This window comes from Carcharodon carcharias, chromosome 18, assembly GCF_017639515.1.
Source record: "Carcharodon carcharias isolate sCarCar2 chromosome 18, sCarCar2.pri, whole genome shotgun sequence".
Classification (NCBI taxonomy): Eukaryota; Metazoa; Chordata; class Chondrichthyes; order Lamniformes; family Lamnidae; genus Carcharodon; species Carcharodon carcharias.
The window spans coordinates 49015606-49028370 of record NC_054484.1 but is presented as its reverse complement, the minus strand read 5'-3'; the positions used below and the strand labels follow the sequence as shown (position 1 = coordinate 49028370).

At 42.8% G+C, this 12765-nt stretch overlaps 1 protein-coding gene across 11 annotated transcripts in view; it reads right to left on the bottom strand.

Moving 5' to 3' along the window:
* LOC121290385 (transcription regulator protein BACH1-like) overlaps window positions 1-12765 on the bottom strand; it is a 117916-nt gene that overhangs the window by 60162 nt on the left and 44989 nt on the right. For 10 of the 11 annotated variants that reach the window (XR_005945792.1, XM_041210795.1, XM_041210794.1 and 7 more), the window contains exon 3: window positions 6332-6391. The exons of the other annotated variant lie outside the window; for it this stretch is intronic. Coding sequence is in view for 9 of the 10 variants with exons in the window: in XM_041210795.1 (XP_041066729.1) it covers window positions 6332-6391 (60 nt within the window). In the remaining variant the exon portion in view is untranslated. The remainder of the gene's footprint in view (window positions 1-6331; window positions 6392-12765) is intronic. 11 annotated transcript variants of the gene reach the window in all.

The window sequence follows — 12765 nt, the reverse complement described above, 5'->3', positions numbered from 1 at the left end:
GGGTTATGAGGACTCGAAACGTCAACTCTTTTCTTCTCCGCCAATGCTGCCAGACCTGCTGAGTTTTTCCAGGTAATTCTGTTTTTGTTTTAGATTTCTACCATCCGCAGTTTTTTGTTTTTATCTCAATATCAGTGATTGGATCTAGATAAATGCTGCTGCCAACGATAGCCCCAAAAACTGCAGCTATCAAGATGTCACATTGAGCATAGTTTCAGAGTCACTGAGGGCTACTCATCCTTAACTACACCAGTAGGACATCATTCTACAGATAATTCCCCTTCAGTTGGCTGACTATATGATTGGGTCTGATGAACTAAGAGGAGCAAATTAGCCTGTTGCTCAAATTCATCCATTTATTCATCCACTCCAGGCCCCATGAAGTCTCATGGCATCAGGTCAAACATAGGCAAGGAAAATTCCTGCTGATTACAATGTACCACCCCCCCACAGTTGATGAATCAGTGCTCCTCCATGTTGAACATCACTTGGATGAATCACCAAGGGTGGCAAGGGCGCAGAATATAACCTAGCTGGGGAACTTAATGTCCATCACCAAAAGTGGCTCGGTAGCACCACTACTGACCAAGCTGGCTGAGTCTAAAAGACATAGCTGCTAAACTGAGTCTGCAGGTGGTGAAGGAACCAAGTGGGGAAAATATACTTGACCTCACCCATCTTGCTGCCACAGCCATATAAATACTGTGGCTACAAGAGCGGGTCAGAGGCTGGGAATCATGCGCTGAGTAACTCACCTCCCGACTCCCCAAAGCCTGTCCATCATTTACATGGCACAAGTCAGGAGTGTAATGGAACGCTCTCCACTTGCCTGGATGAGTGCAGCTCCCACAACACTCAAGCAGCTTGACACCAACCAGGACAAAGCAGCCCGCTTGATAAGTACCACATCCACAAACGCACTGTGGCAGCAGCGTGTACCATCTGCAAGATGCACTGCAGGAATTCACCAAAGTTCCTTCGACATCACCTTCCAAGCCCATGACCACTACCATCTAGAAGGACAAGGGCAGCAGATAGATGGGAACACCACTATCTGGAAGTTCCCCTCCAAGTCACTCACCATCTTGACTTGGAAACAAATAGTCGTTCCTTCACTGTCACTGGGTCAAAATCCTGGAACTCTCTTCCTAACACCACCTTCTCAAGGGCAGTTAGGGATAGGCAATAAATGCTGGCCCAGCCAGCAAAGCCCAAATCCCATGAATGAATTTTTTTTAAAATGACAATCATAGGAGTGACCACTGCACAGTCCTTGTGGAGACAAAGTCCCATCTTCACATGGAGGATACCCTCCATCATATTGTATGGTACCACCACCAGGCTAAATGGGATATATTTCAAACAGATCTAGCAACTCACGACTGGGCATCCATGAGGTGCTGTGGGCTGTCAGCAGCAAAATTGTAGTTAAGCACAATCTGTAGCCTCATGGCTACAGACTCCACCATTACCACCAAGCCAGGGGATCAACACTGGTTCAATGATGAGTGCAGGAGGGCATGCCAGAAGCAGCACCAAGCATGCATAAAAAGGTGTTAACCTGGTGAAGCTCCAACACAGGACTACTTGCATGCCAAACAGCATAAGCAACATGTGATAGACAGAACTAAGCAATTCCACAAGGAACGGATCATACCTAAGCTCTGCAGCCCTGCCACAGTCAGTCATGAATGGTGGTGGACAATTAAACAACCTCACTGGAGGGAGAGGCTCCACAAATAACCCATCCTCAAGGATGGGGGAGCCCAGCAGACCACTGCAAATGATAAGGCTGAAGCACTTGCTACAATTTTCAGCCACAAATACCAAGTGGATGATCCATCTCGGCCTCCTCCGGAGGTCTCAGCATCACAGATGCCAGTTTTCAGCCATTTGATTCACTCCATGTGATGTCAAGAAACAGATGAAGGCAGGGGATGCTACAAAGGCTATGGGACCCTGACTATATTCCAGTAATGGTACTGAAGACTAGTGCTCCAGAACTTGCTGAAACCCCAGCCAAGCTGTTCCAATACAGCCACAACACTTGTATCTACCCAGCAATTTGGAAAATTACCCAGGTATGTCTTGTACACAAAAAGCAGGACTAATCCAACCCAGCCAATTACTGTCCCATCAATCTACTCTTGATCATCAGCAAAGTGATGTCAAGCAGCACTCGCTTAGCGATTGGCTGCTCACTAACACTCAGTTTGGGTTCTGCCAGAATCACTCAGCTCCTGGCCTCATTACAGCTTTGGTTCAAAACATGGACAAAAGAGCTGAACAGCAGAGGCGAGGTGAGAGTGACTGCCCTTGACATCAAGGCAGCATTTGACCGAATGTTGCATCAAGGAGCCCTAGCAAAATTGGAGTCAATGGGAATCGGGGGGGAAACTCTCCACTGGTTCGAGTGATACCTAGTACAAAGGAAGATGGTTGTGGTTGTTGGAGGCCTATAATCTTGGTTCCAGGGCATCACTAGAGTTCCTCAGGGCAGTATCCTAGCCCCAGCCATCTTCAGCTGCTTCATCATTGACCTTCCTTCCATAAATGTCAGAAGTGGGGATGCTCACTGATGATTTCACAATGTTTAGCACCATTCACAACTCCTCAGATACTGAAATGCAGGCTTGCCTTGACAAGTGGCAACATTCGCGCCACTCAAGTGCCAGATAATGACCAACTCCCAACATCTCCCATCATCCCTTGACATTCAAATGGCATTACCATTGCTGAAATCCCCACTATCAACATCCTGGTCGTTACCATTGATCAGGAACTGAACTGGACTAGCCATACACATACTATGGCTACAAGAACAGGTCAAAGGCTAGGAATAGTGGTGAATAACTCACCTCCTGACTCCCCAAAGCCTGTCCATCATCTACAAGGCACAAGTCAGGAGTACGATGGAATACTCTCCACTTGCCTGGATGAGTGCAGCTCCCACAACACTCAAGAAGCTCGACACCATCCAGGACAAAGCAGTCAGCTTGATTGGCACCCCATCCACAAACATTCACTCCCTCCACCACCGACGCACCGTGGCAGCAATGTCTACCATCTACAAGATGCACTGCAGGAACTCAAGGCTTCTTAGAAGCACCTTCCAAACCCATGGCCACTGTCATCTAGAAATACAAGGGCAGCAGATACATGGGAACACCACCACCTGCACGTGTCACACCATCCTGACTTGGAAATACAATTGCTGGGTCAAAATCCTGGAAATCCCTAACAGCTTAGTGATATACCTACACCACATGGGCTCCAGCGGTTCAAGGCAGCAGCAAAACCACCACCTTCTCAAGGGCTATTAGGGATGGGCAATAAATGCTGGCCTACAGCAACACCCATATCCCACGAGTGACTTTTTAAAAAAGTGTTTCTCAATGTCATAGCTGACATTTTATGCCTGTACTACAAAATATCCACAACAGAGCATCAGGATTTACAGTCATGGGGTAATGAAAATCTCTTTACACAGGACCAATAGCAGGGTGTCAGTCATATTGATGTTGTCAGCGTTTAAATCCAGTACCATTTCCCAGGTTCACTCACCAACTACAACTTCGGAAATACACGGAGTCAAGTCAGGAGGGATAACAGAGGTATGGGATTGGGACCTTAGGATTGATTCTGTCTCTTGGTTACTCGATCACAGTTTGCTTTTATCCTGAGTATTCCTTCCGTGAAATAAGTTCCCTTTTCTCTGCCTGAAATCCACCTCATAACTTGGTCATGGATCTGGTAAATGGAGCATAGGGAGCCTCCTACTGCATATTCAGATCTCCATGTCTTGACAAAATAGTAGCTCAAAATCAGCAAGTTTCACATTAATTGCATTGCTAATTTTTATTAAAACAACTTGTATTGCAGTGGATCTGTGGAATTTTCACAACGCAGGAGGGGACCACAGAAGTAAAAAGATTATGAGCTAATGTTCAACATTACATCACAACAGTACACTTCGAAAGTACTTAACTAGCTACAAAATGCTGTGGGATGTCCTGTGGTCCTAAAAGGTGCTTTAAGTGCAAGTTATTCTTCACATCTTTTTACTATTTATGGTTTATAGCAAAAGAACAAAATTTAACTCACTCGCATTTTATTCACCTAACGACCTAGAAATTGCTGGAGCAGCGCAGCTTGCAGCAAATGCCATGAAGTGGATTTAAAACCTCACCCTTCAAATTATGCTATATCTATAATGCAGATTCCTGGAAATGTGAGCAGATAATGTGCAGTAGGGTTAAGGGAACATTACGTGAACATTGGTTAAGGAGATAGACTATTGGGCCTAATGATATTTAAAGATAATGTAGCAGAGTAAACAATGAAGAAATAGGATGAATTAGAGGCAAAACAGATACAAAGAGAAAAAGAAAAAAATTGGATTAAGAGAAAGAGAGGGAGAAGAAAAAAGAGACAAGGGAAAGGAAAAAGATAAAAGTGTAAATTCAGAAAACCTCTCAAAACAGTTTATGATCTGCAGGACTGAAATTTAACAGTTTCAACTGTTCCCTTTATATGACAAATCCAACAATTTCTTGACACTGAAAAAGTTAACATTGAGCCCCTGTTTTCCAAGGCCAGAGATGGAGCAGCATAAATAGTCCAAAAATTTGTAGCGATTTGCAATTCATGCCATATTTATTCCTTGCAAAAATTGGTGTCTTTTTAAAAAAAAACATTAATAATTGTGGGAGCAGTGAACTTGTCATTTGTTTGCCAGAAATTTCTTTGCCATTATCTTGGTGTCTTTTGTGAATATTCTATGCTTCAATATATAAAAGTTAATTTTCCAAATTCTTTGTGGAAAAATATCAAAAAATTCCAAATGTCACAACTACATATCACAAACAGTCCAAGGTAACAAGTCAACATCCTAGCAGATACTTTTGGAATAGTAATCAGAAAGCATTCTAGTGACACATTAACACAACTTCACAAGTGAAATGCTTTCTGTGAGGAACCCATTTTTGGAAAATTTGAAGGTTATTGAATTTTGGACATTCTTCCTCCCGAGTTTTTTTTTAAAATTGCAATATTAATTTGTGCTGTGACATTCTTTAAGAAACTACGGGTCAAGATAGGAACACCTGGGGAGGGAAGTGATACTTTGTATATCTAAGTTAACAAAGAACTGCTGTTGCCAGGTTAAAGGCTCTTGATGAATGGTTAAAAACACCTGGCCTTAGAAAAGTATTCTCTGAAAAATCTGTTTTTAAAACTCATGCTGCGTCTGTGTGTCTCTGTCTGTGTGTGCCTTTGAAGCAGGCTGCAAGAAAGAGACTTTCTCTCTTTCGCTCTCTCTGCCCCACTATGTGTTAAACTATCTGCAGAAATGTCTCATTGGAATAAATCATCTGTTTTCTTTTGAACGTCTGCAAAGTTGAGATAAGTAAGTTATCAAGGACAGTTTCACCAACAAATCCATCTGAAAAAACTTCCCAACCTATTGTGAGCAGAATTCTGCTAAATCAACAGCGTTCAGATCTCTTCGAATTTTATCCTTTTAAAAGAAGCGCTCCCATACTCCGGCCTCTGCAAGGGAGCGTATTTGTTTTGTCCCGTTTTGTGCGTGTTGAGGGTTCAAATATTTTTTTCTAAAAAAGGGAAAATCGTTCCACTTCTAAACTAAACTTGTATGTTACCCAGTTTATTAACTTGCATTTTTAAAAAGTAGTTTGTTTTATAATTAATTATTTTTTGTGTTTACTGAAAGAAGTCTGGTTAGACTCTTTTTATGCTGGGAATAACTGCATCAAAGGTAAACAATTGGCCAGTTCTGTGGGTGAATTAAACACTTAACCTATTGTTACAAGCTGTGGAGAAGTGGGGCTAGAATTAACTGTGCATTCCTTCCATCTCAGGCTATAACATTTCATGCCAAAAACCAATCACTCTTTAAAATACTGATTTAATAGCTACCCAGACAAGCTACTTTCCAATGACATAACTTTTGAGGGTGGGATAGTTAAAAGATGCAGCAATGAAATACAAAAAACTTTGGAAAATATTCAGTTTTTAAATTTACTGTAGACCAGGAAAATAATGTGTTTAGTTACCCAATCTCAGAGGGTAGTGATGTTGTTGGCAGAAATAAAACTATTCTCAATGTCTTTTGAGCTGGAGAAGGAACCAAAAAATGTCATAAGATGGTAACTCAAGTTGGCTTGATCTATGACACATGACTAGGAAAAGCAATCATGAACTTGTGCACTCATGAAGGACAACTTCACATTTACCCAGCTCTACTTCTCCACTACCTTGTTTAAACCCAACACTGCCTGCATCTGAGACAGACTGCCAGACTGATACTCACTCTTGGATTAGCTTTCCTTTTGTGGAACACCAAAGTCATCTTCTTTGGTCCTTTCTCCTTCTGTGGTTGTGTCAAATTTTGGTTTATAACATTAAAGATGTACATAAAAGTTGTTGTTAAAAGCTTTAAGTATTACTTCTTGAGTGTGTTAAAAAATATATATATATTTGTTTTAATTCTAAATATTCAACCATTTTGTACCCAGGGCTGAGTACATAAAGAAAACTTTCCATGGCCATCATAATTGAAAAGTCTTCAGAAAATCTAATTCTAATTCCTAATCATGAATGGCTTAAACATTTTGAATGATACAATAAGAAATACCTTTGGTTGATCTACTACACTGAGACATCAAAGTCAAATGCACATTCGAAACTCAGAAACTTAAGTCAGAAAGAGCCAGAAAACCATGTATAGCGCATTTGTAGCTTTTGTTTTCCACTTATTAGAAACTTTAAAAGAAAGAATGCCCCACAGCTTCATTAGAAAGTCATTTTTAATTGGATAGTTACCAAGTACTGAGGGCTCAAGTGTGCGATAATCATGTAACTTGAAGAACTTAGCAAGTCCAAACAGGGAAAATGCCATCCATGGTTACATTTTTCTGTGCTGTATATCTGTGCAATCCAAGTGGTTGAAATGCATCTTTTATGTCCAAAGTAGCCAGTAACCTGGCAGGTCAAATTTGTGGCAATGTAAGCACTATAATGTGCAAGTTTATTTTTTGGAAAATGAGGATTGGGGAACACATTCTAAATTTCACAGAAGTTACAATTTTAGATCACAAAATATCATATGTTCTATTTTCAGTGTGCTTACACTCCTCAATTGTTAAAGGCCACAATAAAGCAACAAACACAGACAGTATGACTCCTAAGATGACATCCCAAATTTGGGAATCCACCTCAAAATTAAACAGCAGAGAAGCCAAATGGTTTCTCTTGATGTTGGCATGTGTGACAAAGTTTCTTGATTAATCTACAAAGTTATAATTTGCCCCACCCCCTGTATGATGTAACAAATATGGGCTAGAAAGGAAAGGAGAAACTGTTTGAAGGTCAGAGGTGGAGCACTGGCAAGGTTTCTTTGACTTTTATCCAACTGTTATTGACAGGTCTTAGTTTAAACCACTAGAAGCTTGCACTCACAGAAGAGATGGAATAAGCGTTGCATGAGGATCCATCTTAGTCACTGGGCAGGATACCTATACTCCAGAAGTTTCTTGTAGTTTCCAACAAATCACCAACCTGCTAGAAAAAAACTTCCCACTGGAGAACACATTGCAGCAACAGGTCTGCACAGACACAAATTTCAGGTAGGCATAACAGTGAGGCCATCAACACTATTATTGAAACAGCAATTCAGACAGCAACCTCCAGGGTCTGCACATGCATAGTTAAATGCAGAAATCAAGTAGTTGCCGGCCTAGTTGCCCTGCTCCTCCATGTTTCGCATAAAGTCGCGGTATTGGCCACGATATACATTAAACCTGCCAAAAAAGTTTAGGCCTGTCTCAGTTCGGATGAAAGATCAGCATAGGTAATGTTAATTCTGTTTCTTTTCACAAATGGTGCCTGACCTGAGTTTTTCAGGCTTTTCCCATTGTTATTTCACAATTAAAGATTTGATTTAAAAGGTCTAAATATGATTATCTAAATTTATTGTATTAATTGCCAATATTTTTCGTGAATTTGGGCTGATCATTAGCGATGTGAATATTAATCTTTTTAAGGCACAATTACTCTCCCAAGTTAGGTGTAGCATGGATTAACTGCAGAGTAAAACTTCAACCTTAGCACAATAAAACGTTTAAGTAACAATTCACAGGAGCACACTTCTGCCACTATCTTGCGTCAGTTAGCATTTGCTCCGAGATTACAAATTAGGACCAGTTTTATTCTGCAGCTCTAGCCCACTGAGAACTTAGAGGAGTGCACAATATAATTTCACACAGGGCCCTCACAGCCAACAGGATATACTAGTGTATCTATTGTGTAATCCTGAGAACTGGGCTAATAATTCAGGCAATGAGTGTTCAAATCCCACAACAGTAGTTTGAGAATTTGAATTCAGCTAAAAATCTGAAATAAAAAGGCAGCATTAGTTTAAAAAGTGACCACAAATTGTCATTAAAAACCCAACTATTTTACGAATATCCTTTGGGGAAGTAAACCTGCCATCTTTACCCAGTTTGGCCTATGTGACTCCAGTCCCGCACCAACCTGGCTGACTCTTGTCTGCCCTCTGAAATGGCTCAGCAAGCCACTTATTATTAAAAACATAAGAAATAGCAGGAGCCGACCATATGGCCACTAGAACAAAAACAGAATTACCTGGAAAACTCAGCAGGTCTGGCAGCATCGGCGGAGGAGAAAAGAGTTGACGTTTCGAGTCCTCGTGACCCTTCAACAGAACTTATATATGGCCACTAGAGCCTGCTCCGCCATTCAATAAGATCATGGCTGATCTTTGACCTCAACTCGCTTTCCTACCCAATTCCCGTATCACTTGATTGCCCTAAAGACAAAAATCTCAGCGTAGAATATATTTTAGCATCCCCATCTTTTGGGAGAAAAGAATCCCAAAAATCCATAACCCCGAGTAAAGAAATTCTCTTTGTCTTTGTACTAAATGACTGCCCCCTTCTGCTCAGACTATAACCCTTGTTCTAGCCTCTCCAGTCAGCATCTACCTTTTCAAGCCCACTCACAATCTTGTATATTTCAATGAGGTCACCACTCATTCTTCTAAACGAGAGTACAGGCCCATTTTACTCAACCTTTCATGAGGAGGGACAACTTTCTCATAACAAAAACAGAATTACCTGGAAAAACTCAGGTCTGGCAGCATCGGCGGAGAAGAAAAGAGCTGACGTTTCGAGTCCTCATGACCCTTCAACAGAACTAGGTGAATCCGAGGGGAGGGGTGAAATATAAGCTGGTTTAAGGTGGGTGGGGGGAGAGAGAAGTGGAGGGGGGTGTGGTTATAGGGACAAGCAAGCAGTGATAGGAGATCATCAAAAGATGTCACAGACAAAAGAACAAAAGAACACAGAGGTGTTGAAGTTGGTGATATTATCTAAACGAATGCGCTAATTAAGAATGGATGGTAGGGCACTCAAGGTATAGCTCTAGTGGGGGTGGGGGGAGCATAAAAGATTTTAAAATAATGGAAATAGGTGGGAAAAGAAAAATCTATATAAATTATTGGAAAAAACAAAAGGAAGGGGGAAGAAACAGAAAGGGGGTGGGAATGGAGGAGGGAGTTCAAGACCTAAAGTTGTTGAATTCAATATTCAGTCTGGAAGGCTGTAAAGTGCCTAGTCGGAAGATGAAGTGCTGTTCCTCCAGTTTGCGTTGGGCTTCACTGGAACAATGCAGCAAGCCAAGGACAGACATGTGGGCAAGAGAGCAGGGTGGAGTGTTAAAATAGCAAGCGACAGCGAGTTTGGGTCATTCTTGCGGACAGACCACAGGTGTTCTGCAAGGCGGTCGCCCAGTTTACATTTGGTCTCTCCAATGTAGAGGAGACCGCATTGGGAGCAACGAATGCAGTAGACTAAGTTGGGGGAAATGCAAGTGAAATGCTGCTTCACTTGAAAGGAGTGTTTGGGCCCTTGGACAGTGAGGAGAGAGGAAGTGAAGAGGCAGGTGTTACATCTTTTGCGTGGGCATTGGGAGGTGCCACAGGTGGGGGTTGAGGAGTAGGGGGTGATGGAGGAGTGGACCAGGGTGTCCTGGAGGGAACGATCCCTACGGAATGCCGCTGGGGGGGGTGAAGGGAAGATGTGTTTGGTGGTGCCATCACGCTGGAGTTGGCGGAAATGGCAGAGGATGATCCTTTGAATGCGGAGGCTGGTGGGGTGATAAGTGAGGACAAGGGGGACCCTATCATGTTTCATGCGCAGGAGATGGGCCGGACACGGTTGAGGGCCCTGTCAACTACCATGGGTGGAAAACCTCAGTTAAGGAAGAAGGAGGACATGTCAGAGGAACTGTTTTTGAAGGTAGCATCATCAGAACAGATGCGACGGAGGCGCAGGAACTGAGAGAATGGGATGGAGTCCTTACAGGAAGCGGGGTGTGAGGAGCTGTAGTCGAGGTAGCTGTGGGAGTCGGTAGGCTTGTAATGGATATTGGTGGACAGTCTATCACCTGAGATTGAGACAGAGAGGTCAAGGAAGGGAAGGGAAGTGTCAGAGATGGACCACATGAAAATGATGGAGGGGTGGAGATTGGAAGCAAAATTAATAAATTTTTCCAAGTCCCGATGAGAGCATGAAGCAACACCGAAGTAATCATCGATGTACCGGAGAAAGAGTTGTGGAAGGGGGCTGGAGTAGGACTGGAACAAGGAATGTTCCACATACCCCATAAAGAGACAGGCATAGCTGGGGCCCATGCGGGTACCCATAGCCACACCTTTTATTTGGATGAAGTGAGAGGAATTGAAGAAGAAATTGTTCAGTGTGAGAACAAGTTCAGCCAGACCGAGGAGAGTAGTGGTGGATGGGGATTGTTCGGGCCTCTGTTCCAGGAAGAAGCTAAGGGCCCTCAGACCATCCTGGTGGGGGATGGAGGTGTAGAGGGAGTGGACATCCATGGTGAAGAGGAAGCAGTTGGGGCCAGGGAACTGGAAATTGTTGATGTGACGTAGGTGTCAAAGGAATCACAGATGTAGGTGGGAAGGGACTGGACAAGGGGAGAGAGAAGGGAGTCAAGATAACAAGAAATGAGTTCTGTGGGGCAGGAGCAAGCTGACACGATCGGTCTACCGGGACAGTTCTGTTTGTGGATTTTGGGTAGGAGGTAGAAGCAGGCCGTCCAAGGTTGGGCGACTATCAGGTTGGAAGCTGTGGGAGGAAGATCTCCAGAGGAGGTGAGGTCAGTGACAGTCCTGGAAACAATGGCTTGATGTTCAGCGGTGGGGTCATGGTCCAGGGAGAGGTAGGAGGAAGTGTCTGCGAGTTGACGCTCAGCCTCCGCGAGGTAGAGGTCAGTGCGCCAGACAATAACAGCACCACCCTTGTCAGCGGGTTTGATGAAAATGTCAGGGTTGGACCTGAGAGAACGGAGTGCAGTAAGTTCAGAGAGAGAGAGATTAGAATGGGTGAGAGAAGCAGAGAAATTGAGACGACTAATGTCGCGTCAACAGTTCTCAATGAAAAGATCAAGAGAAGGTAAGAATCCAGAGGGAAGGGTCCAGGTGGAGGGAGAATATTGGAGGTGGGTAAAAGGATCTGTTGAACGGGGAGGGGACTCCTGCCCAAAGAAGTGAGCCCGGAGACGAAGACGGCGAAAGAAGAGTTCAGCATCGTGCCGAGCCCGAAATTCATTGAGATGAGGGCGTAAGGGTATGAAACTAAGTCCTCTGCTGAGCACTGAACGTTCAGTGTCGGAGAGGGGAAGGTCAGGGGGTATAGTGAATACACGGCTGGGGCTGGGATTGGAAGATGGGGTGGGGACGGAGGGACAGGCAGGGTTGGAGGGTCCTAGATGGGTGTTGGTGTCGATGAGTTGTTGGAGCATCAACTTTCAACTGTCAACTTTCTCAGCTCAGGAAACAAATCGAGCGAACCTTACTGCATCACCTCCAAGGCAAGTATATCTTTCCTTAGATAAGAAGACATACATCCGTGCAAGATAGATTTGTGTGTACATGATAGGCTAAGATTAGGATTTGGTTTAATTTCATGTGACTGAGGTTTTTCTGATTTCCTTTTACTTAAAAACAGTCTGTGGGTTTGTACTGCAGCTAGAAATAATGAAATAGTTAAATTTATTCGTTCCTAAGATGATTTGTGTCAGGATACATTTTATCAGCCTGTGCTGTTCAGCTTTTGCTGAAAGTGCAGAATTCACAACTGTTCAACTAAACTTTGTCAATACATTATTAAATGAGATAGACCCAAGATAGGAATAGAAGTACAACAAATGACAAGGATGATGGACAAGTTGGCATCTGGAGTTTTGTAGGAAATGTTTTATTTCTGGGAGTCTTAATAGCAATAACTGACATCAGGATGTGAAGAATTATCTAGGATAGAATACATGACCTAGGAGGCATATAAAGATCTTGAACTTTGCCTTAAAATTTGTAGAGAGTCAGGATCAAAAGGGCTGACAAAGGTTACATCTTTATTCAGAGGGGGATACAGAGCAGTACCATTTATTATTGTATACCTATAGTTTAGAGATATCATGTGTGCGTCAAACACTTGGTCCAATGCAATAAAAGAATCAAGTTACAAATCATATTTGGTGTCAGATTTGAATTATCTTGCATTTGAGAGAGTGTGTGAAACAATGGATATCACACAATTAGGGTTACTAGGCATGGACAAGAAATATGTACTTGTCCCGTGAATTCACCATGTTTTGTTTGACACACTGATGCGTTTATGTCCCCAAAACACACAAAATTCACTATTTCTA